Raw genomic sequence first — 27,764 nt, forward strand, 5'->3', positions numbered from 1 at the left:
GGTGGTGAGGAACTGGGAGCAGGTTGCCCAGGGAGGTCATGGATGCCTCTCCTTGGGGGTGTTGAAGGCCAGGTGAGATAAGGCTTTGAGCAACCTGATTTAGTGGAAGATGTCCCTGCCAATGCTAGGGGAGTTGGAATTAGATCGTCTTTAAAGTCCCTTCCAATCCAAACTGTTCTGTGGATCTATGAATCTTGCTTCTATTCAAGTTGTGTGGTTGTGGAGATAATAGTTGATCCATCTGTAGGATTTGGTTAGTGTTTGCAAAGTTCTGCACAAAAAGTAGCACCAAATGAGTGGTTGAGTTCTATCCTCCTTGCAATTTAGTTTTAGCCTGGGACTCCTAGGCTGGTGACTGCATGCTTTTCTGAATCTAACAAACTTCTTGTGCCTTGCACAATTGTCACCTAAAAAGTCAAAATCCCTAGTTCTCAAGAAAAGCTATGAGACAGTCTTCTGAAAAGGCTGCAAGTATATAATGGAGGCACCAATCTGGTATTTAAATTTGGGGAGTTTCAGAGTTTCTGTGAGGTTTTGTTTGCAGTCGTATACAACATTTTTTTTCTTAGTACTTCGTAGTGTCTTCAAAATTACATTTATTTTCTCAACTTACCGTGCAAATTGAAGAGGCCTGAGCTTCTTAGGCAGGCTAAAATGACCTCAGGTTTTCTGTTGGAGGAGTTTATTTGTCTTCTTTTGCCTTCCAGTAAGGGTCGTATCTATTTTCCAGTGTAGTTTTCCCCTGGTCTTCGTGGGAACCGGCGTCATGATACTGACAATACAATTAGTTAACCACTAGAGAACCCACTGAGGAAAACATGAAGGTTGCTCCCAGTTGTGAAGGCCTGTAGCAGAATAGCTACACCTTTTAAAGCAAGAACAAATCCAAAATCACCTGTGAAAGTAGCAGTTTGTATAATCTATGTACATTAACCTCTGAGTAGAATATGTGGTGCAAGTAATGCTGATAAAACTGAGTCAAATTACAGTGTATAAATCAGATGTAACACAAAATCCTAGCTGTGGTGCTAAATCAATGTCATCTGTTCAACAGTTCTGAAACTCTATTTTAAAATAAAAGGTACTTGGCAGCTAGGTAGGACTGAGTGTAGAATTGGACAAGTTGCTACTGAAATTCATGATCTGTCTTGTAAAAGCATGTTGGAAGACTGCGAGGGTTTCTTTTGATTTCAATTATCTTTATCTTGCACTTTAAACACCTTTTAAGCTGGAACTTTTGTGAAGTGAATAGCAATTTGCTGGCAAGAAGAGCTCATGCATACTTTGGGTTAGGTTCCAGTATGCTTTCTTACTCTCCATTGATTATCCAGTTTTAGCACAGATTGGTACCTTGTGGGAATTGGGGGAAAATTGTCTTGAATAGGGACTGAGGAAAAAAAGTAAAGCCCCATAGAGATACTTGGATAGTGAAAAACAGGCTCTTGTTTTCTTCACCTTCTATCAGTAATCTAAATCAGCTTAAAGAGCTGGTGAGGATTTGGGCTTGAGGATTTTTTCAGACTCTTCATCAGTCAGCAGTTATTTTTGATTCTTCTGATTTTACCATGTTGGGCACAAGTTTTGTACCTGTGGATAATGTGCATTATGGGGAAAAAAGAGAAGCAGCTTGTTGATGATGGAGAATTTCTGAAAACAACTTCATTATTAGACTCTTCTGTTTCCATGTTTCCCCTGAATTCTGAGTAACTCAGTGCTTTTTTTTTACTGCAGTTAGGTTTTTCTAGGTAAAGAGGTGCAATAAGATATATATCCTGTTTGCAGAGATATCTATATGTGCATTTAATAGTGACAGAATTATCTTTGGTGCTGTATGCTTGCTGTGTTGCCTTCCTGATTTCTCCCTTCACTGAGGCTCTGAAGCTGTCAGATGAGTCAGGAGTGCCAATAAGAGGTTTAGAAATGTCCAGTTACAGGTGGGTGCTTCCATTTGGAGCAAGATGTCATGAGACAAATCCACAATAGATAAGGCATGTGTGCAAATGTTTTAACTCTTGAGTTGCACACAGGAATTGGTTTAGGTTTGGGGTTTGTTTGGTTCTTATATATATATATTTTTTGTTAAAACATTCAGGGATTTAAAGATTTTCTCAGATCAAGAGTTGTGGTTAGGAGCAAAGCCTCTAAATAGATTTGATTGTCAAAGAACACTTTGTATTTCATCTACTTCTACTCAATTTATGTAATATTTAACGGTGGCTTTGTTGTTGTTGTTAATACTTCTTTTAGTTCTCAGGAGAACAAGTGCTACATATTTGTGCCAGCAGCCCTACGTATGGCTTTTTCCATAAGCAATGATTCTGAAATGGATTCACACATTGGCAAAAGAGAGGTCTTGTAGGCATGCTCTGTGTTCTTCCTTCTGGTCTTCTCTCTTGCCTACCCGCAGTGCTCTCCAGGCACAAATGTGGTTTGGTTTCCTGTTGCGTGATAGTTCTTTGGAGCAGGTTTGAAGGCAAGGGAGCAGATTTTCACCAGGTATAAAATCAAAGAATTAGTGCTTGTCATACTCTACAGACACTTCAAAATGGATGTTTTCTCCCAGTTCTGCCTTAAGGAGAGAATAATATGGGGCAGATGCTGGGAGCTGAGAAAAGTGATGCTTTCTGCTGTTTTATCTTATTTTCCATGCCATGTGTGTCCTCACCACTGAAGAAAAGGCATAAACTTAACTTAATACATTTTAGCCTACCACAGTGTTTTGGTGCTTGTCTGTCCAAAGAGGGTCACGTTCATCCAAAACCCATAACATGTGAGGCAAACTGTTCTGGAGAGAGAATTGCTTCTAGGAAGTTATGGATTTCACAGTTCAGGAGAAACCAGGCCATGCATGGTTCATCTCAAGGTGCCACTGAAGAGGGGTTTTTGCCTTCTCATAAGCAGGATGTTTTTATGGGTCTGAGGCCTGCTTCTTTCTGTTTAAAAAGTGCCACATAATGCAGTTGTGTGGCTCTGCTCAGGACTTAGGTTATGGGATGCAAATGTTAGCTGGGTGAGATCTTGGCAGCGTGTCTTAGGAAGGCAGTGAAATAAGAGAGAAAAGCTACAGGAGGAGGACTGGGTTATTTTTGTGAGTTAAAGAGGCTGTGGCTCCTGTACTTTGTGAAGCTAACACCAGCTCCAGAGCTGCTTTCTTTGGTTGCACAGAGGAGCTGTCATTGCAGAACTAGTTGCTTGTCCAGAACTGCACAGTTCTAAAATAGATACTTCATAAAGAGTCTGATTACTCTGCAAACCCTGAAGACAAGCCAAGATTAGCCAGTTCCCACAGATGGCAATATTCTTCACTTTCTCTTAGATGATTTAAGTATTTTAATATGTAGTTTACTTCCTTGAAATATCCTGCTTCTGTTTAAAAAAAAATTAAAAATCCATTGCAATTGAGTTAGGGAACTTCATAGGAGGGAGAACAGGGGGGGAAAAAACTCTCTGGCTCCAGAATATATTGCACCTCAATTTTATTAGACACATGCTTCACTGGAGCCAGGGGATCCATGTGAAGAAAGAGCTTCTGATTTGGAATTGCTTTCATTCAATTTTTACTGTATTGTTCTGGGCAGTAGGGTGAATGATTATCCCTTTCTTCAAAATCTATTAATTCAATTTATAATAAAAAATATATTTGAATAATTACTCAGTTTTCCTACTGAATACAAAATCATGCATGCTCTGAAGTGATTTCCTGTATTTGAATCCTTGTAGTAATTTTCAGTTGGATTTCGTGATGTGTCTGCAACGCCACTACATCATTCTTGGGCTGAACAGGCTGAAGCCTATCTCACAAACTGAAGAGAATATTCTGCTTTAAAAAGCATAATGAGTCTGTTTCAGGGCTTTTCTATCAGTGTTACTGTCATCACCCCCCCTTTACCTGAGCATTTTGGCAGACATCACTGCTTTGATTAGAAGCAGCAGGAGAAAATCCATCTTACAAACAGAAGGGGAGCTATGTCTAGGTCGGTATGTAGCTGCCTTACCTTGCTAAGAATTGCTTTGGCTGCTACAAGCTTATTGCACTTTGGAGAAAGTGGTTTTTCTGTGTCAGTGTAAGGTACACTCATAGCAACAGTGTTTATTAGGGTAGCATATTATCCATACCTTCCACTACAAGTGAGCCTTAAGTCTGCATCCAGCCCAGTGAGGACCTTCTGTCTCCAGGCTTAGCATCTCACTGACTGTCGCTTTGCTGTTTCTGTTAGTCTGCACTGTAGTGGAGCCAAACTGGTTTTTGCATACATCTGAAATGTAGTGGTTGGGAGATGAGAGATACTCACTAGGAGCTGCCAGCACGATGGAGTTTTTTACAGTGCTGTGCTCAGAGTTGTGTCTGTACAGTGTCTTCTCCATGGACTACGCAGATTTACCCTTGCCTATAAACTACAGTTACACCAGGCACAGTAGAGAGGTCAGTTAATGAATGACTAATCTGCTCTATATTTAGTTTTAAATCATATAATCATGGAACCAAGCAGGTTGGAAGAGACCTCCAAGATCATCCAGTCCAACCTAGCACCCAGCTCTCTCCAGTCAACCAGACCATGGCACCGAGTGCCTCATCCAGGCTTTGCTTCAACACCTCCTGGGATGGTGACTCCACCACCTCCCTGGGCAACCCATTCCAATGCCAATCACTCTCTCTGCCAACAACTTCCTCCCAACATCCAGCCTATACTTCCTCTGGCATAACTTGAGACTGTGTCCCCTTGTTGTGGTTGTCTGAGAGACGAGCCCAGCCCCATCTGGCTACAACCTCCCTTCAGGTAGCTGTAGACCGCAATGAGGTCTGCCCTGAGCATCCTCTTCTGCAGGCTGCACACCCCCAGCTCCCTCAGCCCCTCCTTATAGGAGGAGAAAATGGCTGTTTTTTTTCTGTGGAGGTAAGCTTGAAATGATATTAGGTATATTCTACATATCTGAATTGAATGCATTTGAAGTAGTTATTTTTGCTGGGGCTCTGTGTACCAGGAAGCATAGTGTGAGCTCAGTAAATGGAGAGTGTTACAAAGTGTGGCACTGAGAGACTGAGAGGTGAAGAGTTGAGAACAGTCTGTAGAATGATATCAGAAGCAAATAATAACCTTCTACTGGTTTTGTCACACCACAGGTGTGGTTCTGGAATACATTCCACGGGAAGGGCTGTGATGAGAGCTATTGGATTCTCATCCTGAAGGTTCTGGGAATGACTGACAGCTGACCGCTGATTTCTAGGTGTCTTAAGGGATTTTCTAAAAGGACAGCACAAGAGGCACTGGGTGGAAGTTGAGGCATAGGAAGTTCCATGTAAACATAAGGAAGATTTTTTTTCCCTGTGAGTGTGACAGAACAGGCAGCCTGGGGGTGTTGTGGAGCTTCCCTCTCTGGAGATATTCAAGACCTGCCTGGATGTATTCCAGTGTGTGCTGGTACAGGAGATCCTGCATTGCCTGGCAGGAGGGTTGGACTGGATGAGCTTTCGAGGTCCCTTCCAGTCCCTAACATTCTGTGATTTAGTGATTCTGTGCAATGCCAACCATGATGATGAGTCTGGATGAGCATTATGGGTATTATGGCTCTTTGGCTGTCTTCAATTACATGGTACCACAGAGTGTGTTGTTGTAGTGGCAGATGTTGGAATAAAAAGATCACAAAAGGGTCTTTTTTCAAGGATTAGTTTTTGTTATAGTTTGGTTTTGTGGTGTGGTTTTGGCTTTTGTTGTTGTGCTTTGCTTTTTTTCTTTTTGTGATGGGAGCTCTATCTTGAACAGATCAGATTTTATTCACAGCCTTAAAATTACATTAAACACTAGATTGAAAATCCAGCTTTGTGCATTTGCACTTGCAGTAGATTTCATAAAGCATTAAGCAGCTAAACACAGTCAGTGGTAATTTAGTGAGCTCTCCTGACCCTTGCTGACATTGGGTTTCCTTTTGTTATAATTTACTTGCAGCTGTGTTGTTCGATTTTGAGGACTCCAGAATATGATTGAGAATTAGAACTTCCTGTTTCTGTCACAGTACATAATTATTGCCGTGGTTCTGATGTAAATGAACTGAATAGAACTTTCTCTTCAGTGTTGTGTGGCAATAGGCATTAATTAAAAGCCAAAATACAATTAATGCATCTCTTTGATGTTATTCACTTGTTCATAGCATTGTCGAAGTGTGTGTTTTTAATTAAGCTTATCTGACCAAGAATTCAAATGTTTCTGATCTACAGTAAAACTGGGATTCAGTTCCTAATTTAATTCTGAACAATATGGCTCATGAATGGTATACAGTTCGTTTTGTTTTAGAAGACTGAATATTTCACATTCAGACTTAATATTCTATTAGCTTTTTAATCTATTTGACTATACACAGTCACTAGAGAAGAGTATCTTCTTAAAACGAAGATGGTTTTGCACATCCCAAGTAAATGTAGGTAGATGTGTCTGGAACACAAACCCTATGAGGAGAGGCTGAGGGAGCTGGGGGTGTGCAGCCTGCAGAAGAGGAGGCTCAGGGCAGACCTCATTGCTGTCTACAACTACCTGAAGGGAGGCTGTAGCCAGGTGGGGTTGGTCTCTTCTCCCAGACAAGCAGCAACAGAACAAGGGGACACAGTCTCAAGTTGTGCCAGGGGAAGTATAGGCTGGATGTTAGGAGGAAGTTGTTGTCAGAGAGAGTGATTTGCATTGGAATGGGCTGCCCAGGGAGGTGGTGGAGTCACCGTCCCGGGAGGTGTTCAAGCTAAGGCTGGATGAGGCACTTAGTGCCATGGTCTGATTGATTGGACAGGACTGGGTGCTAGGTTGGACTGGATGAGCTTGGAGCTCTCTTCCAGCCTGGTTGATTCAGTGATGATTCTATGTGTTGCTGATTTTGAGCATATTTGAGGTCTTGCATTCTGACCTTTAGCCAGCATGTTGCTTCCCTTATAGACTGATGGAAAGCTTTTCCCTATACCACACCAGTTTTCTTTGAGATGCAGTGTTGTAAGAACAATTACTTCCTGGGCATGTGGAATTTTAGAAATATAGGGAGATGGTAATGGAAATTCCATGGAAATTTTCACTGTGTTGTGCTAAAATGAAAGGTTCTTTGGTATTCAAAAGAAGGCTGGCATGGCAAATGGTGACTCCTGCTGCCACGGACCTGCTGATGTTGGGGCTAACTAGTGCGATAGTGCTTAGTGAAATCAGGAGGTTTCAATGGAAGAGTGATTAATGCACTCTTGAAACAACAAAATCAGGCTTCAGACTTAAACCTTCTGCAACCTTGAGGAGTGAGATTCATCCAACTGCAGGTATCTGCAGTGTTAAAAAGATCCACTGTAGTTACCTGGAGGTTTCCATTAGGAATCTCTGCAGAGTTCTCGAGGCATGTAGGGTGAATCCGATACCGTTTATCCTGTATGGAGAGTTACCCTCTACAAGCACCTTTTTCTCTTTTCAGGGAGCTCAGCGTGGTTCAGCACAGGTAAAGTGAAGTGTATGTCAGTGAAGTGACTCCAGGAGGGTGTTTAGGTAGAAGTATTCAAACCTCTCTTTCTGTGGAAGGTTTTGACTCAGTGTGATTGTGCCCATAACTGTCCTCATGTCCTGGATTGAACAGGGACGCTTGTCCGTCTCTAGGTTTGCAGTTGCAGAAAGTATCTGCTCAACTTCTTTTCCCTTTTAGAGGTTTTTGATCTTTTTAATCTTCTGAGATGTCTCCATGGTGACCATCTAACTGAACTCAAGTGACAAACTAGGATAGCCAAATCTTACCATTTAAGCTGTTGAATGAAACTTGCTTACTTAAACCCAAGTGCAGGTGAGCAGCTGCTGGCACTGCCAGTTCAGCTAGAGCGTTTTTCAGAACGTCTTGGCGGGGAGGAGACAATGATGGGCAGCTGAAAACACAAAAGTGATCTTCTAAGTAGTTTGTAGGTTGTGTCTCCGATTATCTCTTTGTGTAATTAGAGTTGTAAAGTTTTTGAGCTGTGTTGTTCCCTTTCCCATGTGGGCAGAACTAAAGTCTGGGAAAACAGATTTCTATGGACTAGCACCATGTCCACACTATGAATTGCACTACCTGGACAGTGCTGGCAGTTTTAAAGTGCAGATTTTACATGTAGTGAGGCTCTGAGGTCACTTAAAAACGTTTTCTTTTGGATCTATTGTGCCAGTTTGAACTCTGAGCTGTCTGAGGAGCCGTAGGTTGCTGCCTACCCAGCTCTGCAAATGGAAGGTGTCATATGAGCTTCTCCTCATCTGCTCGAGGGTAAGCAAGATGTTGGCTCATACTCACCTTCATCAGCAGATTGAGCTAACCTGACTGTGCCTTACATGGACTGGGGACATCTTGCCCATGAGCCTGAAATGAGTTGAGGGGCAGCCCTATTGTCAGTCAGTGCAGCTGTTAGCAAAATACCTCTTTACAGTCCGAGATGGAGATGTGTTTTGATGAGCTGTTGATTCCAAAGAAACCGTTTCCCACACATTCTTGATGGAGAATATTTCATTTCAGAACAAACCCTAGGTTTTACAAAGCTGTCTCATTTTTCTTAGTGCTTATTATTGTATAGATCAGCACTGAAAGGGGTAAATGTGTCTGGGCTTGCCCATGTGAGCAGTTAGGCATGTGTGAATAGTTGGGACTATTAGTATGCATGAGGTTATTCCGTATGGTCCATGCAATTCTGCTGCTGAATGGCATTGTCCAGAAGGTAAACTTACACTTTTCTTCCCATCTTGGTATTCATTATTTTTCACTCTCACAAACTTAGAATTGGAAAAAGTATTATCCTTTAACTGCTTGAATGTGTGAATTTAGAGTGAAGTTATTTATGGTGGTTGTCTCCTGCAGCCTTTTCTTGGGGTTTGAGAAAGGCTTCCACAGGCTTTAATGTGTGTGAGGAGCTTCAGCTTTTTTTGTTATTGTCATCCTTCTTGCCATTTTCTTCCTGTTTTGCCATATTTCTTGTGCCTGAGTTCTGTGCTATCTCACCGTGATGGGAACTATATCAATCAGGGTAGTAATCAATTAGTGACAAAGAATGTGTAAGTATACCACACAGGTGTTTATTATTACATGTATGTAATAGCATACTAGGATTTGATGTTACAATGTCACGTGAAACCACTGGGGTGAAAAAAAAAACCCTAGTAGTGGGGGTTTGTAATGCTTTGTTTGTGCAAGCTTGTAGGAAAGAGATACTCTGTTAATCACCATGACTATTTGATTTTCTCTTCTTTCCCCAGTGATGTATTTATATTCCCTTTGTTTCACACACTTCTCAAGCTAGTTGTTGTCAGTAGTTTAGACTCGAAAGTTGACTAAGGCCATCTGTTCTTTCAAAGTGTGATGTGAAGTCTAAGAGGGGACCTTATCATCTCAAACTACTGTTGTCTTCATTCGGTGCAACGAAACGGAGAGATGTCATTTGTTATAATTGCTTTGGTTGTGTACTAGGCTTTGTTTATAAAACTCATTTTGTTGTACTGAACCATCAGTTGGAGGTTAATATTTGTTTTAGCCTCTGTTCCAATGAGAACCTAAACATTTCCCACCTTCCTCTCACTCAGTGAACTAATGGACTACTTAACATAGAAATGCCTATGCCTGCATGTGCTTTGCTTTTCAGAATTCTGCTTTTGTTGCTTGCTGTTTTCTTTTTCTTCTTCTTCTTTTTGTTGTTGTGTTTTTGATTTTTTTTTAATCTTTAGTTTTTTATGTTGCCAAGTTTTATACATCTATTTTCTCACCTACCATATCCTAGGGGGCTTGGAGTACCAATAATACAGTCAGCCCACCTTCCTGGTCCCCAGACATTTCAGAAGGTCGGGACATTTTTAAATCCAGACAGCTTCCTGGCAGTGCCATTTGGAGCATCAAAGTGGTAAATAATTTGTATTTATTTTCATGTATCCATTGCTATCTTTCTGCTGTAGAGACTAGTGATGAAATCCTGTATCTCACAACTGAATTATCTTCCATTCTGTTACTGTTTAAGGCCTAGACAGATTGTTGCAACTCTGGAGCTTTCAGGTTTAAAGTGGTAGGCTTACCAGAGTTCACAGAGTGATGGCATTGCCCTCATTTTCAAATGGCAAAGAGTTGCCAATTTTTTGTCTGTGTTGAGTGCTTCACTTTTTGTAGTTGGCTTTATGTAGCTGTCAAAATAAATTACCTAATAAGGAAAATATCCTTAATAGTGTCAGTAAGGTAAGGCAGGCACGCAAGGAGCAGAGATCTGAAGTTGAATTTGTTGCTGTGGAGAGATCTTGCAGAGTGCATTCAAAGTGACATTGTTTTTAGCTTGTGGGGGAATAAATAACAACCTTCCTACCTGATTAGATGGACCAAAGCTTATATCCACAGTGACATTTACCATTAAAAAGACCTGAAGAAGCTAAGTGGAATTACTGCTTTGAAATAAAAGCAGAAAAAGCGAAGTGATGAAATAGTAAGAAACGGCTCTAGCTTCCAAATGGTTTATTTTCATCTCACTTTAACACTCATGCTAATTTTATTTTAATTTGACATTAGCTTAGCTTTGGCTGCTTCAAGCATTAATTTTCAGCATTAACATTGACAGAAGTATGTGCTTTTCCCTGTTAGTGGTTGTGTGAAAATAACAATACTGATACCTGGTCTGGAACAAAGTACAAAGCAGGCCAAAGGGATTGCATGTTGAAAAGCTCAGCTTCTGTGTCCTGCGTGTGCATATTCATTAATTCCTTATATATGTTGAGATATTTTTTGTTTCAGTTTGGTACATATAAATACTTCAGCCATCAGTAGCAGCCTTCCTTTCACTTCCTAAATCCCATTTTGTTACATGACCTCATTGTGTAAGAGTAAGTGAATGTAATTTCTCTTTCTATTAATATTTGGACACGAGTAAAATTTTGCCATTGAGATGTTTGAATTCCCCCTTGAATTGTGACCATAAAGTTCATCTTTTTTAAAACAGGAGTTGGCAAGTTTGAGAAACACTGTTGGTAACATTGAGCCCCCAGTGCTGCTTTCCATCCAGGGAACTCCTGGCTCCCATCGCTTGGTGTCTGTTGGCAACACCATCCCCAAAGAACTTTGTGCTTCTGTTAACGTTGTTTTACTGAGTAAATGCTTTTGCCTTGGTACTAAAAGTAGTTTCCAGCAGATGTTAGGATACAGGCATTGTGGATGGAGTCAGGCTGCGGCAGGATGGAAGATTATTCACAAATTGAATTCACAGTAAATAATCTCCTAGTTTATTTCAAAGAAGGAAAGGTGCTTATTTGGCTACAGACCATAATTACTGTCAGCTACACAGACCAGAGGCTCCAAAACATGCTCTAAAGATGTCTGGTGTACCAGCCAGAACTTGGGGACATGGAGAATATATTCTTTTGTCTCTGGAAGTGATTAGGAAGGATTAGGGATCCTCTTTGCATTAGGTTCATTTTGAAATAAATACATGGGGAAAAAATTAAACAATCCAAGTAAATCATAGCATTAATATGCATGACTGCTATTAAAGATACACTTGCTTTTCCAGTTAGTTGTAGTTGAGCATCCTGTGAATGCTCCAGAGCACAAAACGTAGCAACTGCGTGCCCACATCTAAAATGACCAAGAGAGAAAAGAAATAAAGGGGGAAATAAGCTGTTGCATCCAAGTGTTTATTTTGTAAGAAAAACATCATGTTATGGATAATGTTGATCTGAGTGTAACTGATGTGGTTAATACAAAAAGATCTCGCTGTATCTGCTGAACTAAGAAAGTTTCATAGACCCTACCACTTTGGGAGCAGAATTGAGCCCTAATAAACTGCAGTTCTTTCTTGATTCTTCATAGCGTAAGCAAAGCATCTATGATGGCAAGTAGTCAAGTGTCCAGACACTTCTAAAGTCCCATGTCTCTCTGAGCTGACTGTTTGAAAATGAAAAGACAGAGAATCATGGAAGAGAGACTGTTTATTTTGGATACTTTGCAACTGTGGAGGGAAAAAAAAATCAGATTCCTGCTTATTCCTGAGCAGAAAATAAACATTTCTGGTTTGGGCTGCTTTTTCACTGGTGATAGAGGTGATCATATTATGCCAAGTAAGTAGTTAAAGATATTTCCCAATGATTTATGTAGTGACTTAATGAATATGCCTCAGTGTGCTCATAATCACTTGAAATCATAGGGTGTCTTTTTCCTTACGTCTCTCCCTAGCTGCATTGAACATCTGCATCCCATATAACTAAAGAACTTCAGGTTGCACTTTAATTGTTCTCTTCAATTGCATAGGGCCGTGGATCAGGATTCCCAGGGAAGCGGAGGCCACGTGGTGCAGGTCTTTCAGGAAGAGGTGGCAGAGGTAGATCAAAACTGAAAAATGGAGTTGGGACTGTAGTCATTCCAGGGGTAAGAACATTTCTCTTTAAGGTATATTATAGTCTTGCAATGTAACACCATTTTACTCAACTAGAACTCTTGCACTAACACACTGCATAAAACCAATGAGCACTAAAAAGCAGAAGTGTTTGTTAAATTTGGCTATTCATGTTTGTCATGAAGAACCAAAGCACTTAACCAATCTGAAGCAGTTTTGTGCTACTCTTGCCACTTAATGGCACATCTGTTGAGAATCTTAACTCCTTCCATTTCCTTGAGTGAAGAACACGTTGGATAAAGGCAGCACTCGCTGGAGGAAGGAGAAAAGGGGAGGGTGAGGCTTGTGCACAAGAATATAACAGCAGCCCTAGCAGATCAGACCAGAGATTCTTCTATCCATGGAAGCAAAACTAAGTGCTGGGGCAAAACTGCAGAAACAGAAGAGGGCTACAGAAGGAGACACTTCAAAGAACTTGTGGCTTGGAGACTTGCTCAACAGGCAGTGCTATCTTTGTCTTGGGCAGCCTGCGTTGGAGCTGTCTTTCATGAATATTCACTCTCAAGAACTTCTGCAGGTCATGTTTTGACCATTGTTTTGTTCTATAACTCATCAGCCAGGTGTTTCACTGCCTGCTCCTTAGTGCTCTTATACAAGAGGCAATTGTTTCCTATTGATATTTTCCATACCACTCAGTTTCTGTAGATCTTTATAATTTCTTCTCTTTTTTCTTCCAGTCTACACTAGCTAGTTGGAAGACTCAGTAGTTTGAGTTGTTCCTTACAAAGACACTATACCATATTTTTATCATCCTTACCATTTGTTTTGTCATGTTAATCTTTTTTCCTTGGAAGCATTCAAGGTTGGGTAGCATGGAGCACTGGGCAACCTCCTCTAATGGAAAATGTCCCTGCTGACTGCAGTGGAGTTGGATTTGGTGATGGTCAAAGGTCCCTACCAATCCAGAACATTCTATGATTCTCTGTTAGAAAACATAAATTCATACTTCAGGAGAAGCTGAGTTTTATAGAGCATATTAAACATTTTTGTACATGAACAGAGGACACTGGGTTGGGTAAATTGCTATAGACACAAAATGGACATCCCTCTCCACAATTTCCTATAGAAATTACTCATCAAGTAAATAGCTTCAGAGTTCTAGAGCAGAGACATGGCTGTCTTGTGCTGGAGTAGATGGAGGCAGCAGTACCAGGAGACCAGCCTTGTGCCAGAGAAGTGTTAGAAATGGCAGTGTTTTCAGCCCTAACTGATCTTTACTCAGCATGGGATCATGACCTGTGGACAACTACACAAATCTGGAAATGTCTGGGTATATCTTGAGAACGGGGAGGAAGGAGGCTGCAGGTTAACTCAAACTGTATCACAGCTGGCATTAAGCAAGCATCAAAATAGCAGTGCTTTTGTCCTTCAAGTTTTGCCTTTTTTTTCTGTTCAAGCAATTCTAAGAGTGTTGTGGAACCCGTGGAAATCAATGCAAGGAGAAAAACTTCCCCTGAATGTTATCAAGAGGTGTTTTGGGTATTTTTTGGTTAATAAGGCAGTTACAGCTGCAGTGCAGTGCTTTCAACCATGAAGTAATTAAAACATATTAACAATATACCTCCTTTTTAGCTATATCTCAGTAAATGCTGATTTTCATCAGCAGTGCATCAGAAAGATTCCTGGAGCTGTTGTAACAATATTTACATTTATCTCCAGAGTCATGTTTGGATTTGTCAAATATTTAAGCTATTATTGAAATGAAACTACTTCTGTAAGACGTAAACTGTGTTTAAAATAATCCACACTTATAAAATGAGAACAGCTGGTAAAACAAAGTTGGATTTCTTTAGCATGAATTTGTTCTTTTGTATACAACTTCTACTGGTTCAGAGGGTAAATAGGGCTGTGAATTTAAATTCTTGTGTAGCAAAATCTGCATAGGAAGACTTGCATGAAAGGCAGAACACAGCCAAAGTCTTTTTTCTCTTGTTTTTCTTCCTGAGAAGCTATATGGACTTGTAGAAGCTGAATTAATGAGAGACAGGTCAGAGTGACAACATCTTGATCAAAAAGAGAGAGGCTGTCTGCAGAAAGAGCTTATGCATTGAGATAAAAACAGCTGTTTTAAGTTCACTTGAAGTTTTTATGGGCAAAATAGATAAAACTCATAAAGAAACTGCTTATGGAGGGTATCTTGACTCTTGTAACTTTAGAACTCCTACTTACTCCTCTAACACACCTGGAACATTATCTAAACCACATTTCAGGTGAAACAGGACAAATGACATTTTTGCAACTGCTGTTGGAGTTAATACTCAAAAGCATGGCACTGCAATTATTTTTTCAGCAGGAGCTTCAGTGTTGGTGTGTGGGGAGCGGAGCAAACTGGCCACACTGGGACGCTTTCTGCTTACCAATTTTAGGCCAGTCTTCCATTTCCATTTTAAAGTGCAATGGAGCCGTGTGTAAAGGTGAACAAAGAGGAAGAGAACCTCTGTAAAACTGAAATGGAGATGGTGCTTGCACTTAGGTGAAAGTGGGAATGAAGGCAGTAATTTCTGATGAAGGTAGCCTTTTGGGAAAGTTCGTAGTGCATGAATCAGCACTTGCAAAGTTTGTGTTCTCTGGTACTGTCAGAAATGAATGTACTTAGAGAGCAAGTTGCATCTTTTCTCACCTCCTAGAAAATGTGGTGTGCTTGCTATTTATGTTTTGTGGGTTTTTAATAGGTCACAACGATGGATATTTCATCTAACAAAGATGAAGAAGAGAACTCAATGCATAATACAGTTGTCCTCTTCTCCAACAGCGACAAGTTCACTCTCCATCAGGTTAGGATAATTTTTACTGCATTTTTGTTTTCTTTCTCTGCTTTTAATTAGACAAAAAGTAAATGAGTGGCCTTGTTAGGGATTAAGTTACAGAGGAAGCTGGTTGGGTTTTACAGTTACATGATCTTGGAGGTCTCTTCCAACCTGATTGATTCTATGATTCTAACAAGAGGACACAGTCTCAAAGTGCACCAGGGCATGTTCAGACTGGATGTTAGGAAGAAGTTCTTCATGGAAAGAGTGATTGCCCGTTGGGGTGGGCTGCCCTCAGAGGTGGTGGAGTCATCATCCCTGGAGGTGTTTAAGATGAGGCTGCATGAGGCACTTAGTGCCATGGTCTAGTTGACTGGGTAGGACCGGCTGATAGGTTGGACTGGATGATCTTAGAGGTCTTTTCCAACCTGGTTAACTCTGTGATTCTGTGTGTGATTCAGAACTTAGTGCCTGGCACGTACTGAAAATCTGCTGCTCTTTATCATTTCAGGATATGTGTGTAGTGTGTGGGAGTTTTGGCCAAGGTGCTGAGGGCAGGTTGCTTGCCTGTTCTCAATGTGGTCAGTGTTACCATCCATACTGTGTCAGTATTAAGGTGAGTGCTTGTCTTGCATAAAAAGAAGTCCTCGATTGCACTGTTTTTGTATCATACTTTAAGAGCACTGTGCTGCATTTGGGTTTGTGGTAATTAGGGGAGTCATTAACTTGTTAGATATTCATCAGCTAATGTGACCATTATTTGCATGTGCCTTGTGAAAGACTTTAATTAAATGTCATTTTATAGTATGCATTGCCTCGAGAGAAATTAACCTTTTTGTGAATTTGCAACCATAAATAGCTCTGATTATCCAGCAGTTGGTTAAAATAACAGTTTGAGATATAAGCTTAAAGCCTAAATAAAAGCAGAAATAAAAACCAAGAAAAAAATATTCTGCATCTTCATTTACCAGGGGCATAAGGTTTAGCTGATTCAATTTATCTGTTGGCTGTCAGAATTGACAGCAGTTGGAGTGGTTAATTAATACATTTTACATTCATTAGTTTAGGAGGAAATGTGTGAAAATTAAATTTGAACGTTCTGAGATGACTTAGTAAGTACATAATAAGCTATTTAATGCAACATATACACTGTACCCTCTTCACTGTTTATTATGTTAAGTGAATCTGGGTAAAAGTGGGATTTTTTTTTTAAACATGGCAACAAACTTTCTTTTGAATGTACTTTACAAAATGCCATATGTGTCATTGCAAGCAGCTCTAATTGGGCCTTGTGTTTATGCACTGCCCTTACATTATGTACTAACTACGAGAAATGAGTTGTTTGCTTCAGGTGACTCAAACCTCAGCACAGGTTAGGGAAGGTAGAGGATTTGTAGTGACCTGAGTCCTGGCTTTAGTGCACACCTGATGAAAAGCAGCTGTGGCCTTCATCCCTGCAGGACCAGCTCCTCCTGCAAGGAGCAGACTGTCCACCGTGTACATCCAGTGCAGTGTACTTTCTTGGATGTGATAGTTTGCCTGGAGAAATTACGTTCTGGATTAGTATCAGCTGTCAATAATTACAGTTTCTTTCAGTGTAATCCATTCCCATTTCTTGAGGCTTCAGAAAAAAGAATAGATAAACAGCCACTTGTGATGTGGATAGTGTGCACAGGAGAGCATCCTGTGCTCTGCTAGCCAGACCTTAATTTGTACAAGGATCACACTTCATAGAGCAGTTTTCAAATTATTTTCACCTTGCCATTTGCAGATTACTAAAGTGGTGCTTAGCAAAGGTTGGAGGTGCCTGGAGTGCACAGTGTGTGAAGCCTGTGGGAAAGCAACAGATCCAGGAAGGCTGCTTCTCTGCGATGACTGCGACATCAGCTACCACACCTACTGCTTGGATCCACCCCTGCAGACAGTCCCAAAGGGAGGCTGGAAGTGCAAATGGTGTGTTTGGTTCTGAGGCCTCTCTCTTGTTTCTTTTTGACACTTTGAATCTGCAGTGTCAGTTGAACTGTATTTAAGTTAGGTGTATTGAAACAAACAAAATACTTCCAAATGGCTTGATTTGTTTAGTAGTTTAACTTGGAAACTGTTATCTCTGCTTAATACTGTTTCTCATGCCAAAGCCCATCTAAGTAGAGGTGGACACACATTTTCTTTTGAAACTCTTAGCCAAAAAATATTCCATTTGCCTTCATTGGAATATTCATTCCAATATTCAGTTGGAAAAATGAATGAGAGCTTCACCAAATTGTTTTCAAAATGAACCCTTCTGAAAGCTATTTGCTTTACTTAGGTGAAGTAGTAACAGAATAGATCTCCCACATGATTAAATCTCCATGTCTCAAGGTGAATGGCAACTGGAAGCATGAAGTTCTTTGACCTGTTGGCTTCTTTGACCATGTGCCTATTTTTGTGGGTTGTAGATTAAAAGGTATACAAAATGTCAGCAATGTCCAAAATCTAAACAATGCCATTTCCATCCAATTAAAGTCTTGTTTGACCTGACATGAGTTCCCCACACACACACCTTCAGTGGTTAGTGATGTAAAGCTTAATAACTCGCCCGCTTCCAAGTAGGAGAGGTTTAAAGCCACAAAATAAGCTTCCCATGACCTGAAAGTAATAGACCATTTTGTCTGTTCTGCAGGTGTGTTTGGTGCAGACACTGTGGAGCAACTTCTCCAGGTTTAAGATGTGAATGGCAAAATAATTACACACAGTGTGCTCCCTGCGCGAGTTTGTCTACCTGCCCGATCTGCTATCGCACTTACAGGGACGAAGAGCTGATCATTCAGTGCAGGCAGTGTGACCGGTAAGGATTGCTCAGATTTTGCAGGGTTTTTCCTCTTTGAGGCTTATTTTAATCTTTTTCCCCTAATGTAAAAGCAAAAAGATGAAGGGAATGGTCTTGTGGTAAAGAGCACTGGTTTGAGTCTCCGAAGTCTCTTATTAGTTGATTCTTAGTTGTACCACAGACTTAACTGTATGGCTCTGGGAGAGTCAATTAATCACTCTGTGCCTCATTTTCCCCCTCTGTGAAAGAAAAGTAATCTACTGTTGTGAGGCTAAATCTAGATTACATTGTATCAAGTAAGTAGTTAAAATGATTGTTGTACAGGAAGAAAGTTATAATACTAAAATATATTTGCTCCTGGAATGTTGTTTTATAGAGTAGATCCTCCCTGTGAAGGGAAATAGGTAATCTGGTACTGCATATAGAGTGCTTAACACACACAACCCTAGGGGAATGCTGTATGTGGAGAACCTGACTCCTCCTTTCTCCCTTAAAGAATTTAATCAAGTATTTCACGTTTACTTGGACCATATACTGCTATTTGGGTCTCCTAAAACACCACCTATTTCCTTTAAATTGTATTTTTTCCCCCACTTAATTTCTAGATGGATGCATGCAATCTGTCAGAACTTAAACACAGAGGAGGAAGTGGAAAACATAGCTGATATGGGTTTTGACTGTACCATTTGTAGGCCATACATACCACCAACAAACGGTAAGGAGACGATTGAAACCAATGGCAGGATTGCACACTGCGATACATAGGCTTGGGAATGTGTTGTGGTTCTTTTCTCTGGTGCAAATTTGGCTCGTGGTAGAAGTAAGAGTTCCCATGTTTGTTTTAAAGGCCCTTCTGGAAGTACCCTCAGCTCTTTCACATCCTCTAGCGACTGGCTGCAAGGCCAGGGAGAGCCTAGCAGCAAAGCTAGATTTGTTGAAGATCATTTGGTGTTGAAAGGTTTCAAAAGCATCTCACTTTGTCAAGTGGAAGGAAGCAAGCCCCCTTCTCCGGAGTTACTAGCTGAAAATCACTTCTGAGCACAAACACTTTCTGTACTTTGAGGCTGAGGCATCAGTGGCTGTAGCATCAGGCTGGTCAAGCATTCTGTTTGTTTATTTTTCATGTTTGATTAATGCTGCTCTGTCAGCTCTCCCAGTATGTTAAGGCTGGTGCTTCCCTTCCTGGCTGCAGTCTCTAATATCGAGTTGACGTGCTTTGCTGTGTGGAAGTTGCCACTTTCTTGTTAGTGAAAATGCATAGTTCTTTCTCAGGAACTTTGCTGTGCCAGCTTCCTCCTTAGCCTGCATTGCAGTTATACAGCAGAGGCACTTCACCAGCTGAGGTTACTGCAGTGTTTCCTCTTTAAGCAGAGCTACAGTGTCATTTCTTGGGAGTGGTCTATAATGTGACTTACAGTCTTGCTACAAGTGTAGTATCTCAGGTCTGTTTTACCTGCATGTCACCTCAGGGGACTTTCTACTTCAGTCTGATGCTTTGAGGCCTCTACCTGTTTTGAGCATAATAGCATATTGATGTGTTTGCATTAACTCTTCACGGGGAGTTCATGATGATATGGTAGGAGAAAGGTGTAAAAGCTAAGTAAATGTTTCAAGAAATACTCATGTCCACCAAGATGATGTCAGTAAGACCAGCTTTCCTGGTCAAGATTGAAGAGGTGTGTCTTCAAGGGGTCTGCCAAGAAAGGTTCAGGAGAGCATCTGATGTCCCTTTACACTGGAATGTCCTCATGACAGCATGGCAGTAAATAGAACTTACTGACGTGAGCTTAGAGGTTTATGTGCTCCCTTGTCAACTACATGTGCTTGTGGAACGCTTCCAAGTACCCCACTTTCATTACTGGTAGAATGACTCCTGCTTATGTGTTTCTGCAGTGCACTTCAGTTTTGAGATCTGCTTTCACAAATCTGAAAAAAAAAAGGGTTTTGTAAGTGGGTAAAGGAACCAGGAAACTTGGCAGATAGAACACAGAGCTTTGTCTGTTTGGATGAAAAGCTTTGGGCAATGAAAACAAAAAGGTCCAAGTAAGAAATGCTCTGTCTTCCTTTCTCTTCTGAGCTGGCAGAACTACCTTTGGGAGATAAAGGCCCATAATATGTGAGATGGAACAACCTGACAAGATGGTATCAGAGATGTTTCATTTCCAGGCATAAGCTGGTTCCTGAGTTAGTCCTTCCTGTACATCTTCCTGAGGTTCTGTTGCTTCTGTTTTCCATTGAGGAATGGGAAGTGGTCCTGCAGGATTCATTAGGGATTTCCCAAGCTTTCTTTGCAGGTTTTTTCACCTTTTTTTTTTTTTTTTCTTCTTTATAAGATGAATTTCCCCACTTATTCTTTCATGTTTTGACTCAGTATGTATATAATAACTCTTTAACACATCTACATTTGCACAGTTGCATGTCTGAGTATGTCATTTGATGCATGTTCATATAAATGCTTGCATGAAGTTTTCATGTGAAGTGTTTTAGTTTCGTTAGTTCTTCTAAAACTACTTTGAAAATCTCCTACAATGTTTTGTTTCAAAGTGAGAAGTATTAGCATTTGACAAGCTCAGGGAAACAGTTAACAGGAGAAAGCTTCTTTAATTGTACCATTCTGTGCATTTCTTAGTGGGATGGTTCTTGCTTTTCTCATTTGATGTCTCATCAGTTGTATTAATGTGTTGCTGTACTATTAGAAGCTTTTTAACTGCTTTCTTTATAGAGATGCAAGAGCCTCTCAAACTAGTAAATTACCAAGACTTTGCAGGTTTACTGCTGGTGAAGAGTGAATACTTCTAGCATGTTGGTATTAAGAGAGAGCCTCCATTTTTCTTGCCCCAGAAAATGGAAAACTTTAACTTTGTAATAGCTCTTCCCTCTCTCACCTTAAGAACAGCAGATGCATAGCTGGTAATCTTACAAAGTCATCTTCTTCAGAGCACAGAAATAAGAGAGAAATAGGTTCTTCTTCTGGAGCAGAATGCAATGTACATAAGTACCAAAAGCCAGATAGTGGTTAGATTTATTCCACAGTAGCATATCATAAACCTTCATTACCAGATTCTTTTGAAATAATCATCTCTGATCAGTGTTCCATGAGATTCCTTTTAGTAGGGTCTCAAGTTATAATGTGTGTCCCTGAGCCTATTGCTGTGCCTTCCAGAAGGCTTTTTCCTGATTTAGATTGGGTATTCATGAGAGTGGGTACCAGCAGCTGCTCTAGGTAGCAGAAGCGTTTCCTCTGCACTGTAACTCCTGCACGTCCAGGGTGGGTGTGTGCATCTCTTACCCACCTTCACTGCTAGACAAGCCATTCTCTGTCATCTACACAGCATTCTGCCTTTCTGTTGTTTTTCCTTTGTGAGCCATATGCCCCATCTACAGATTTCATCCTTTCCTCACTTCCATCCTCTCTCCAGCCACACACTCCACCATCCTCTTCCCTTGGTGCTGTTTTTCATTCTCTGCAGGAGGCAAAGGGTTTGGCTCTGCCTGTTTTTCTTCAGCTAGTTACAATACATCTGGTACCAGTTGGGTAGCTGTTCCTCCTGTGGCTCAAGGAGGCATGCCCAGAAAGGCAGCAAGGGGTTCCTATCACAAATTCAGAGATGCTCAATCCTGCCAGTGATATACCTATTATGGCTGGGGAGCCTCTGTTGTGCAATCTTCATGAAATTAAATTTGTCTCCATTCTGAAACATTCTTTTATGTACTTGACCAATACAGGATATGAAAGCAACATAATACTGCATGTTAAAAAATCAACTGTCGAGTTTACAAAGAAACAGAGTTATGCAAGCATCTGAGAGTGCTCCTTAGTGTTGTGTTTCTACATCAACTGTTCTGCTCAGGCTAACTCCTTCCTAGAATTCTTCTTTTCTGTTGCAGCCCTCTCTTTGAAGCTGATTCTTATCACGTTGTGCAATTATTTGTTTTCAACTGAAGCTCCTAAATGCTGTGCAATATTCCCTCTGATTAAACTCTTTTGCAAAGAAGCATAATGTTAGTGGTTGAACTTCAGCAAAGTGCTGCAGAAAGCACTTTTTGGTTGAGATTTTAACTTTTTTGCCTTGAACAGCCTTTCTCTAGCAGTTCAGTGTTCCTCTGTTATTCATTGTGTGGATTCTAATCCTTAATCTTCACTCTAATTAGCTCCTTTTCTGGAATTTTGTTTGATACTGTCTTCAAACACTGTTTGTGCAGCTTTTGTGAGTTTGTCTCTGAAGGCCTCACCTCTGTTACTGTCAACCTGTTCTATTTGACTATTTCTACTCTATCCAGTCTCCAAGGCTAAAACTGTTCACAATCTAACCCAAACCAGAAGGGTGCCTGTTGTTTGAATTTTAAATGAGGATTTCTAATTCCCATCCACAGGTGTCCTCCTGAATTGTTTGTTTATCTTAGATTCCAGTTCAATAGTTGTTACCTCTGTCCTTAAACATCTTGTAAATTAAAGCAATTAAATGAACAGACCTTGCCTTACTCCACTTTATTGCTTACAATCTGCCTTTTATCTGTTTCAGTTTAGTGCTTTTGAGTTTCTTCCATCCTGCAGCTTGTCCTGTATTTTTTTTTTGGTATCCTTTTAGCTCAGTGACTTTCAAAGTCTCATTTTAAATTTGTTTTCTTCTTTGTCTTTTCCTTCCACTCTTGTGTGTCAGTTTTCCAGCCATTCTCATGGTCTTCTTTCATTTACTGGCTCTGTGAAATACTGGGTTTTTTGTAGGTTGTGTCATATAGTTTAGCTACACCTTGCATTGAACTTTTGCAAGTCCCTGGTTTTTGCAGACAGACTTTCACTTTTTGTATGCTTAGGAAGGCTCTCAAGGTTTCATATTCGTTACTGTATTTAGCAAAGAGATCCTCTCTTACTTGGAAGGTTTTGTGCTTCCCCTAGTCTCCTGGTGCCATACCGTGTGTGAGATGGCCAGCAGCAGCACAGTGCAGTGCTCTGACATGTCTGAGAAGCACTGACCTTTCCACAGGTGCTTCACCTCAGAGGTCTCATCTCGTGTGGCAGATGCAAACTACATATTCCAGCTGTTTGTCTTGCGTTCATCGTGGGCAGGATTTCTAGGCCAAAGAAAACAGTGTGGCTGAACTTGCCCATATAGTAATGCTAACTGTGGCAAACTAACAGGTTTTCTGATTCTAGTTCTTAGTGTTTGTGAGGTAGAAGGTTCTAACTTGCACTTTACTTACTCTGACTACTTAATCTCTGTAAAGGCACTACTAATATTAGAAGTCTAGCCTGCACATCACAGGTTAGTGAAGCATGACTGCGCTTACTGTAGTTAAGGCAGATGGGAAGAGCATTTCTCCCCTCAACAGTAGCCCAGTGCTGTAGGACATTCTGATCATTATTTGTTCAGTCACACAGTTTCAGTGCTTCCCTGAAGCACACAAGCTATAGTTTTTAAATTGAGTGTCTGCTATTCCTTCTATGGGTATTCTTATTTTGAATAAGAATTATCCTATCTAACTTCAACAAGTTGTGTATCATCTGTTCTCAGATATATCAGCTGTCTCATATATGTTGTATGAGAGACTTGAAAGCATAGACACACCCAGAGTATCGTGTGTGAAGCTGTTGAAGTGACCCTGGCCCTCCTTGAAGAGATACAGTAGTGGTCAATACCCACAGGGCTTCACAAAGCCCTCCCATTTCTTGAGCTTCGTGCCTAGAGTGGAGGTTATCTTCCAACCCAGCAGATTCAGTGTATTTGCCTTTGGTCCAGTAGAAGATCATCAAGTTCAGTGCCTTTCCAATGCCATTCTTGGCTCCCAGAAGTTGGAGAAATTCAGCTTGTGTCAGGCTTGTTTTGTAGTCACAGCCTCTGTGACTCTGCAAAGCCCTTTATTTTAAAGGTGCTAGCAAATGCTGGAACAGCATAAATAAGGAAGTTTAATGAAACTGTTTGAAGGAAAATTAATTGATAGCTTCAGTTGAAATCAAATCACCAGTTTTAAAAGTTGAAATGATTTTCCTTATATTTTTCAGTGCCTTCTTTGGACTGTTGTGATTCATCAGTTGGAGCTCAGATTATTTCAAAATCAAAAGAACTAGGTAAAGAACGGAAATGCTCAGTCTGTGATCGTTTAGCCTATGTTAAGGGTATATTTTCACGTGAGACAAAAAGTCCTTTTGCTATGATTTTGTAACACTCAGCATTAACTATCCTTCAGTTACCACAGCATGCTGCTTTTTTTATTTCTGACTTTCTTCCATTCTTTTCTCTTCCTTCTCTTTTGCCTGCCATACCTGCACTATAATAATTACTTTCAGTTACGCTTTGGTCCTGCCGACTTAGTTGCCTGCCTTAATATTAGCAGTGATAACACAGTGGGGCTGAGTCAAACGTGGTCACAAATGTGTACAGGCCTGAGCTGCAGGAGGACAAAACTTTTCTGTACTTGTCTGGTTCATACTAGGAATTTATAGTCTTGACAAGCCTATGCACAAGTCAGCTTTTGTACTGACTGTACTCCACGGCTTCCATCACGTTAGAATAGATTCCATCATGTCAGAATTTTTCCCTTTGGTACGGCACAAGTGCAGTTCTGGGAGAAGGTTCTCCCCTGGAGCCTTCAGTGTGAAAAAGAGTATGCATTCTTTTAAAAGCAAACACTGGTTTTTAGTTCAACATAAGGAAACAGTCATCTGGGAAGAAATCACAACCAGCTGTGTTTCGAGGTGTGAAATGTTACATAAGAAAATACATTTGGTTAAAGGGAACTAATGCTCTGATGGTTTTGTGTTTTCAAAAGCTGTGGTATCAAATCAGTATTTAATTGGCTTCAGTAAGCAGGAGTATCATTACAGCCTCTTCCTAATTTGCTAGTTCCCTGGAGGTTCCCAGGCCTTCACTTGCAGGGCCTCAGCACAACTGGCAGCATCTTTCTACGTGGTGAATGAAGGAATGTTAGAGATTGTTGGTAGACTCACTTGTCCTGGAACCACTTGAGGAGGAAGCAGTCTCGTAGGTCTTAGGAGACATGAGCTCTACCCACAGTTTTCAGTTTGATCTTCAGCAGCTCACTTGACACAACTTGGGTTTTTTCTGCTTATGAAATAGGGCTAGCAACTTGCTAGAGTTACCACGAGTTCTGGGAGGATTAAGGTCATTAATGAGATGGAGGTACAGTGCTGGGGGTTGGATGAGGACCTTGCCTGATAAGCAGGGACTCAATGCAAGACTTGCACAGCAATCTGGGAGTGGCAGAGGTACAGAAGTTCCCTGCAAGGCATCAGTATGCTTATCAAATCTTCCTTTGTAATAAGTCCTTGATGGGTTCAAGGTTTGATTCCTGGATTGTGGTTGGATTTGAGATCAGACTCTAAATTATGAAGCTGTGACTGTAATGTTTAAGACAGTATCAGATATCTCTGTTTTATTTATACCAATGTCCTCACTCATGAATCAGCTCCATACATGTGGATTATTAACTCTTAAGAGTGCTATTCCTAAAAATCTAAGCCTTGTAAATTAAAGAGTTTTATATTACTGTTATGATTCATTTAACTTTTTAGACCCACCGAAGACATACACCCAGGATGGAGTCTGCTTGACAGAATCCGGCATGTCTCAGTTACAGAGCCTAACTGTTACAGTACCAAGAAGAAAACGGACGAAACCAAAGCTTAAACTGAAGATTATAAATCAAAACAGTGTGGCTGTGCTACAGACACCCCCAGATGCCCAGTCAGAACACTCAAGAGATGGGGAGATGGATGACAGTAGAGGTAGCAGTCTACTTTTGGCATGTCTTGTATCTCGGAGCATGACAGTACATGCGTGTACTGGAAATGCTCCTGGGAGTTTTTACTTTACTGATACATGTTCTGCACAGAACACCTCATGGAGGTTACTTGAACAGTTGCCATGACTTCTTGTCCATTTCAGAGATTTCTTTTGTTGTCCTGCTTATGGGTCATCCATCTTGTAGGAAACTCACCCTTCTAAAGCTAACAACGCTGGAAATACAAGTCACCTTTTTGTCTAACGCTTGGGTTACATGTGGGAAATACTGTGTGCTCCCTGATACAAGTGTGTTTTGAAGTTCTCAAATGCAATCACTGTGTGAAAGCTGGCTCAGCAAACCAATGTCCAGATCACTCTAAAGCTGGTATTTGAAACCAAGGGAAGGTAGAGCAAAAAGCTTTTTGCTAGGAGTGTCTACTTTTATTGAAAGAGATCAGGTGGGCTGACCTGAGAATCTGCAGGAAAAAATACTTCACTGTGTTTCCTTAGACAAAAATCAACGTTTTGTTTGTCCTCACCTCCAGTGGAGAATTTGTGAGACAGAGTTTGAGTTTGGAAGTGAATTCTAGGTGTTGCTAGGAGGTTTGAGTAGATGATGCTGTATGTAGAGTCTTACTAAATGGTTTCAGATTCCAGGCTATAATATGGAGGGAGGGGAAGATTTAACAGGTTTTTTTGGCCTCCAAGGCTCATGAGATAGGAAGGGGTCTGAGCAAACACCTGCCTACTCAATCTCTCCGTATGGGGATGACATTTCAGTAAATGGTAGAAGCCCTTGGAAAACCTTTTTTCCACCATAAATTTGGATTTGGAGCAAAGATTCGTATGTCTCAGGGCCACCAGTACTCATCTCCTTCCTTCACAGCTGAGCAAGAACAGAGAAGGAAACTAAGGGTGGAAAAAGAGAGTGGGAAAAGCATGTAGGAGCAGCCAGCCCACACTCTTCAAATCCCCTCTCTCCAACACTAGAAACACAGCCAGCATGGTGCAGTACCATTCTCCTGTCCTCTTTGACATGGTCTGGCTGTGCATCCTGCTAAGTGTGTTGGTAGAATAGGTGCTAATCCATGGTCTGGCCAAAGGCTTACTGAAATGGCAGGTGTGAAAGTCATTACATTAGTCATGCAGGTGTCTGCTATGCGAGGAACAGAGGCTCCCCACCTCACCACAACCTAAAGTGTTTTCTGTTTATGCAACATTGCCTCGTTGTTAATCAGATTAAATGTCACATGAAGCTTAATTTAGATACAGAGAGTGTACTTGAGATAACTGGGTAGTTTAACCATCAGTGCACTTTCAGTGTTAACTTGTTGCTGTAAGTGTTGTTCCCCTTGTTTGATTAGCAGACTCTTACCTTACCATCTGCTGTGGACTGGGATTGTAGTTTTTTATGACAGCTTACTTTTATTTGTTTGTAACCTTTTAAACTGTTAACTAGTTGTTTTTCTTTCAGCGTTCATATGGGGTGGTATATTACCCTGGCACTACAGTGACTCTTACCTTCCATCTCATGCTTTCACGTAGTCCATTAGGTGGGCTGTTGAAAGCAAAAAAAAAAACCTTTTAATTTTGGTTTGAAGGCATCAAGACAGAGAATTAACCACTTCCCTTCTTGTTCTCTTTAAGTGGTTAATCATCTTTGCCTTTACGAATGTGTGCCTGTTTTCTGTGTCCCTTTGCCTAACTTCTGATCTGCTTGTGTGCTTTCCAAGGTAGCCCTTTTGAGTTAGATACCAAGATGTATAAATGTAATAGCAGTCTATGAGAGGGAGAGCCAAAGCTTCCACAAACTTTTCATTTCAGTTCTGGTCACCTCTCGTTACCCTTTTGAGAGTTAAGGCATATTCAGTAACAACAGTAACCACCCAGCACATACATGGTGGATTGGCTGTGCTTCCTGACAGCTCTCAGTCTGCTCTGTAGAGAGGGTCAGTGCCTGTTTCTCAATGCCTAAGGGTTTTTTGAGCAACAAGATGAATAAAGCTGTGTCATGGCTTTGATTGGAACAACATAGTGTAGTGATCCCAGACAGACAGGAGTAAGCCTTACTTTGACTCTGAAAT

General features: G+C 40.8%; 1 protein-coding gene across 13 annotated transcripts in view; it reads left to right on the forward strand.

Moving 5' to 3' along the window:
- KMT2C (lysine methyltransferase 2C) overlaps nt 1-27,764 on the forward strand; it is a 193,635-nt gene that overhangs the window by 112,343 nt on the left and 53,528 nt on the right. For 11 of the 13 annotated variants that reach the window (XM_064162834.1, XM_064162840.1, XM_064162835.1 and 8 more), the window contains 9 exons: nt 9,740-9,859; nt 12,241-12,357; nt 15,058-15,159; nt 15,644-15,748; nt 16,904-17,085; nt 17,792-17,956; nt 18,544-18,653; nt 23,940-24,005; nt 25,470-25,682. In XM_064162834.1, the coding sequence (XP_064018904.1) occupies nt 9,740-9,859; nt 12,241-12,357; nt 15,058-15,159; nt 15,644-15,748; nt 16,904-17,085; nt 17,792-17,956; nt 18,544-18,653; nt 23,940-24,005; nt 25,470-25,682 (1,180 nt within the window). The remainder of the gene's footprint in view (nt 1-9,739; nt 9,860-12,240; nt 12,358-15,057; nt 15,160-15,643; nt 15,749-16,903; nt 17,086-17,791; nt 17,957-18,543; nt 18,654-23,939; nt 24,006-25,469; nt 25,683-27,764) is intronic. The other 2 variants (XM_064162844.1, XM_064162845.1) reach the window with 2 other exon arrangements.

Source organism: Pogoniulus pusillus, chromosome 23 (assembly GCF_015220805.1).
Source record: "Pogoniulus pusillus isolate bPogPus1 chromosome 23, bPogPus1.pri, whole genome shotgun sequence".
Classification (NCBI taxonomy): Eukaryota; Metazoa; Chordata; class Aves; order Piciformes; family Lybiidae; genus Pogoniulus; species Pogoniulus pusillus.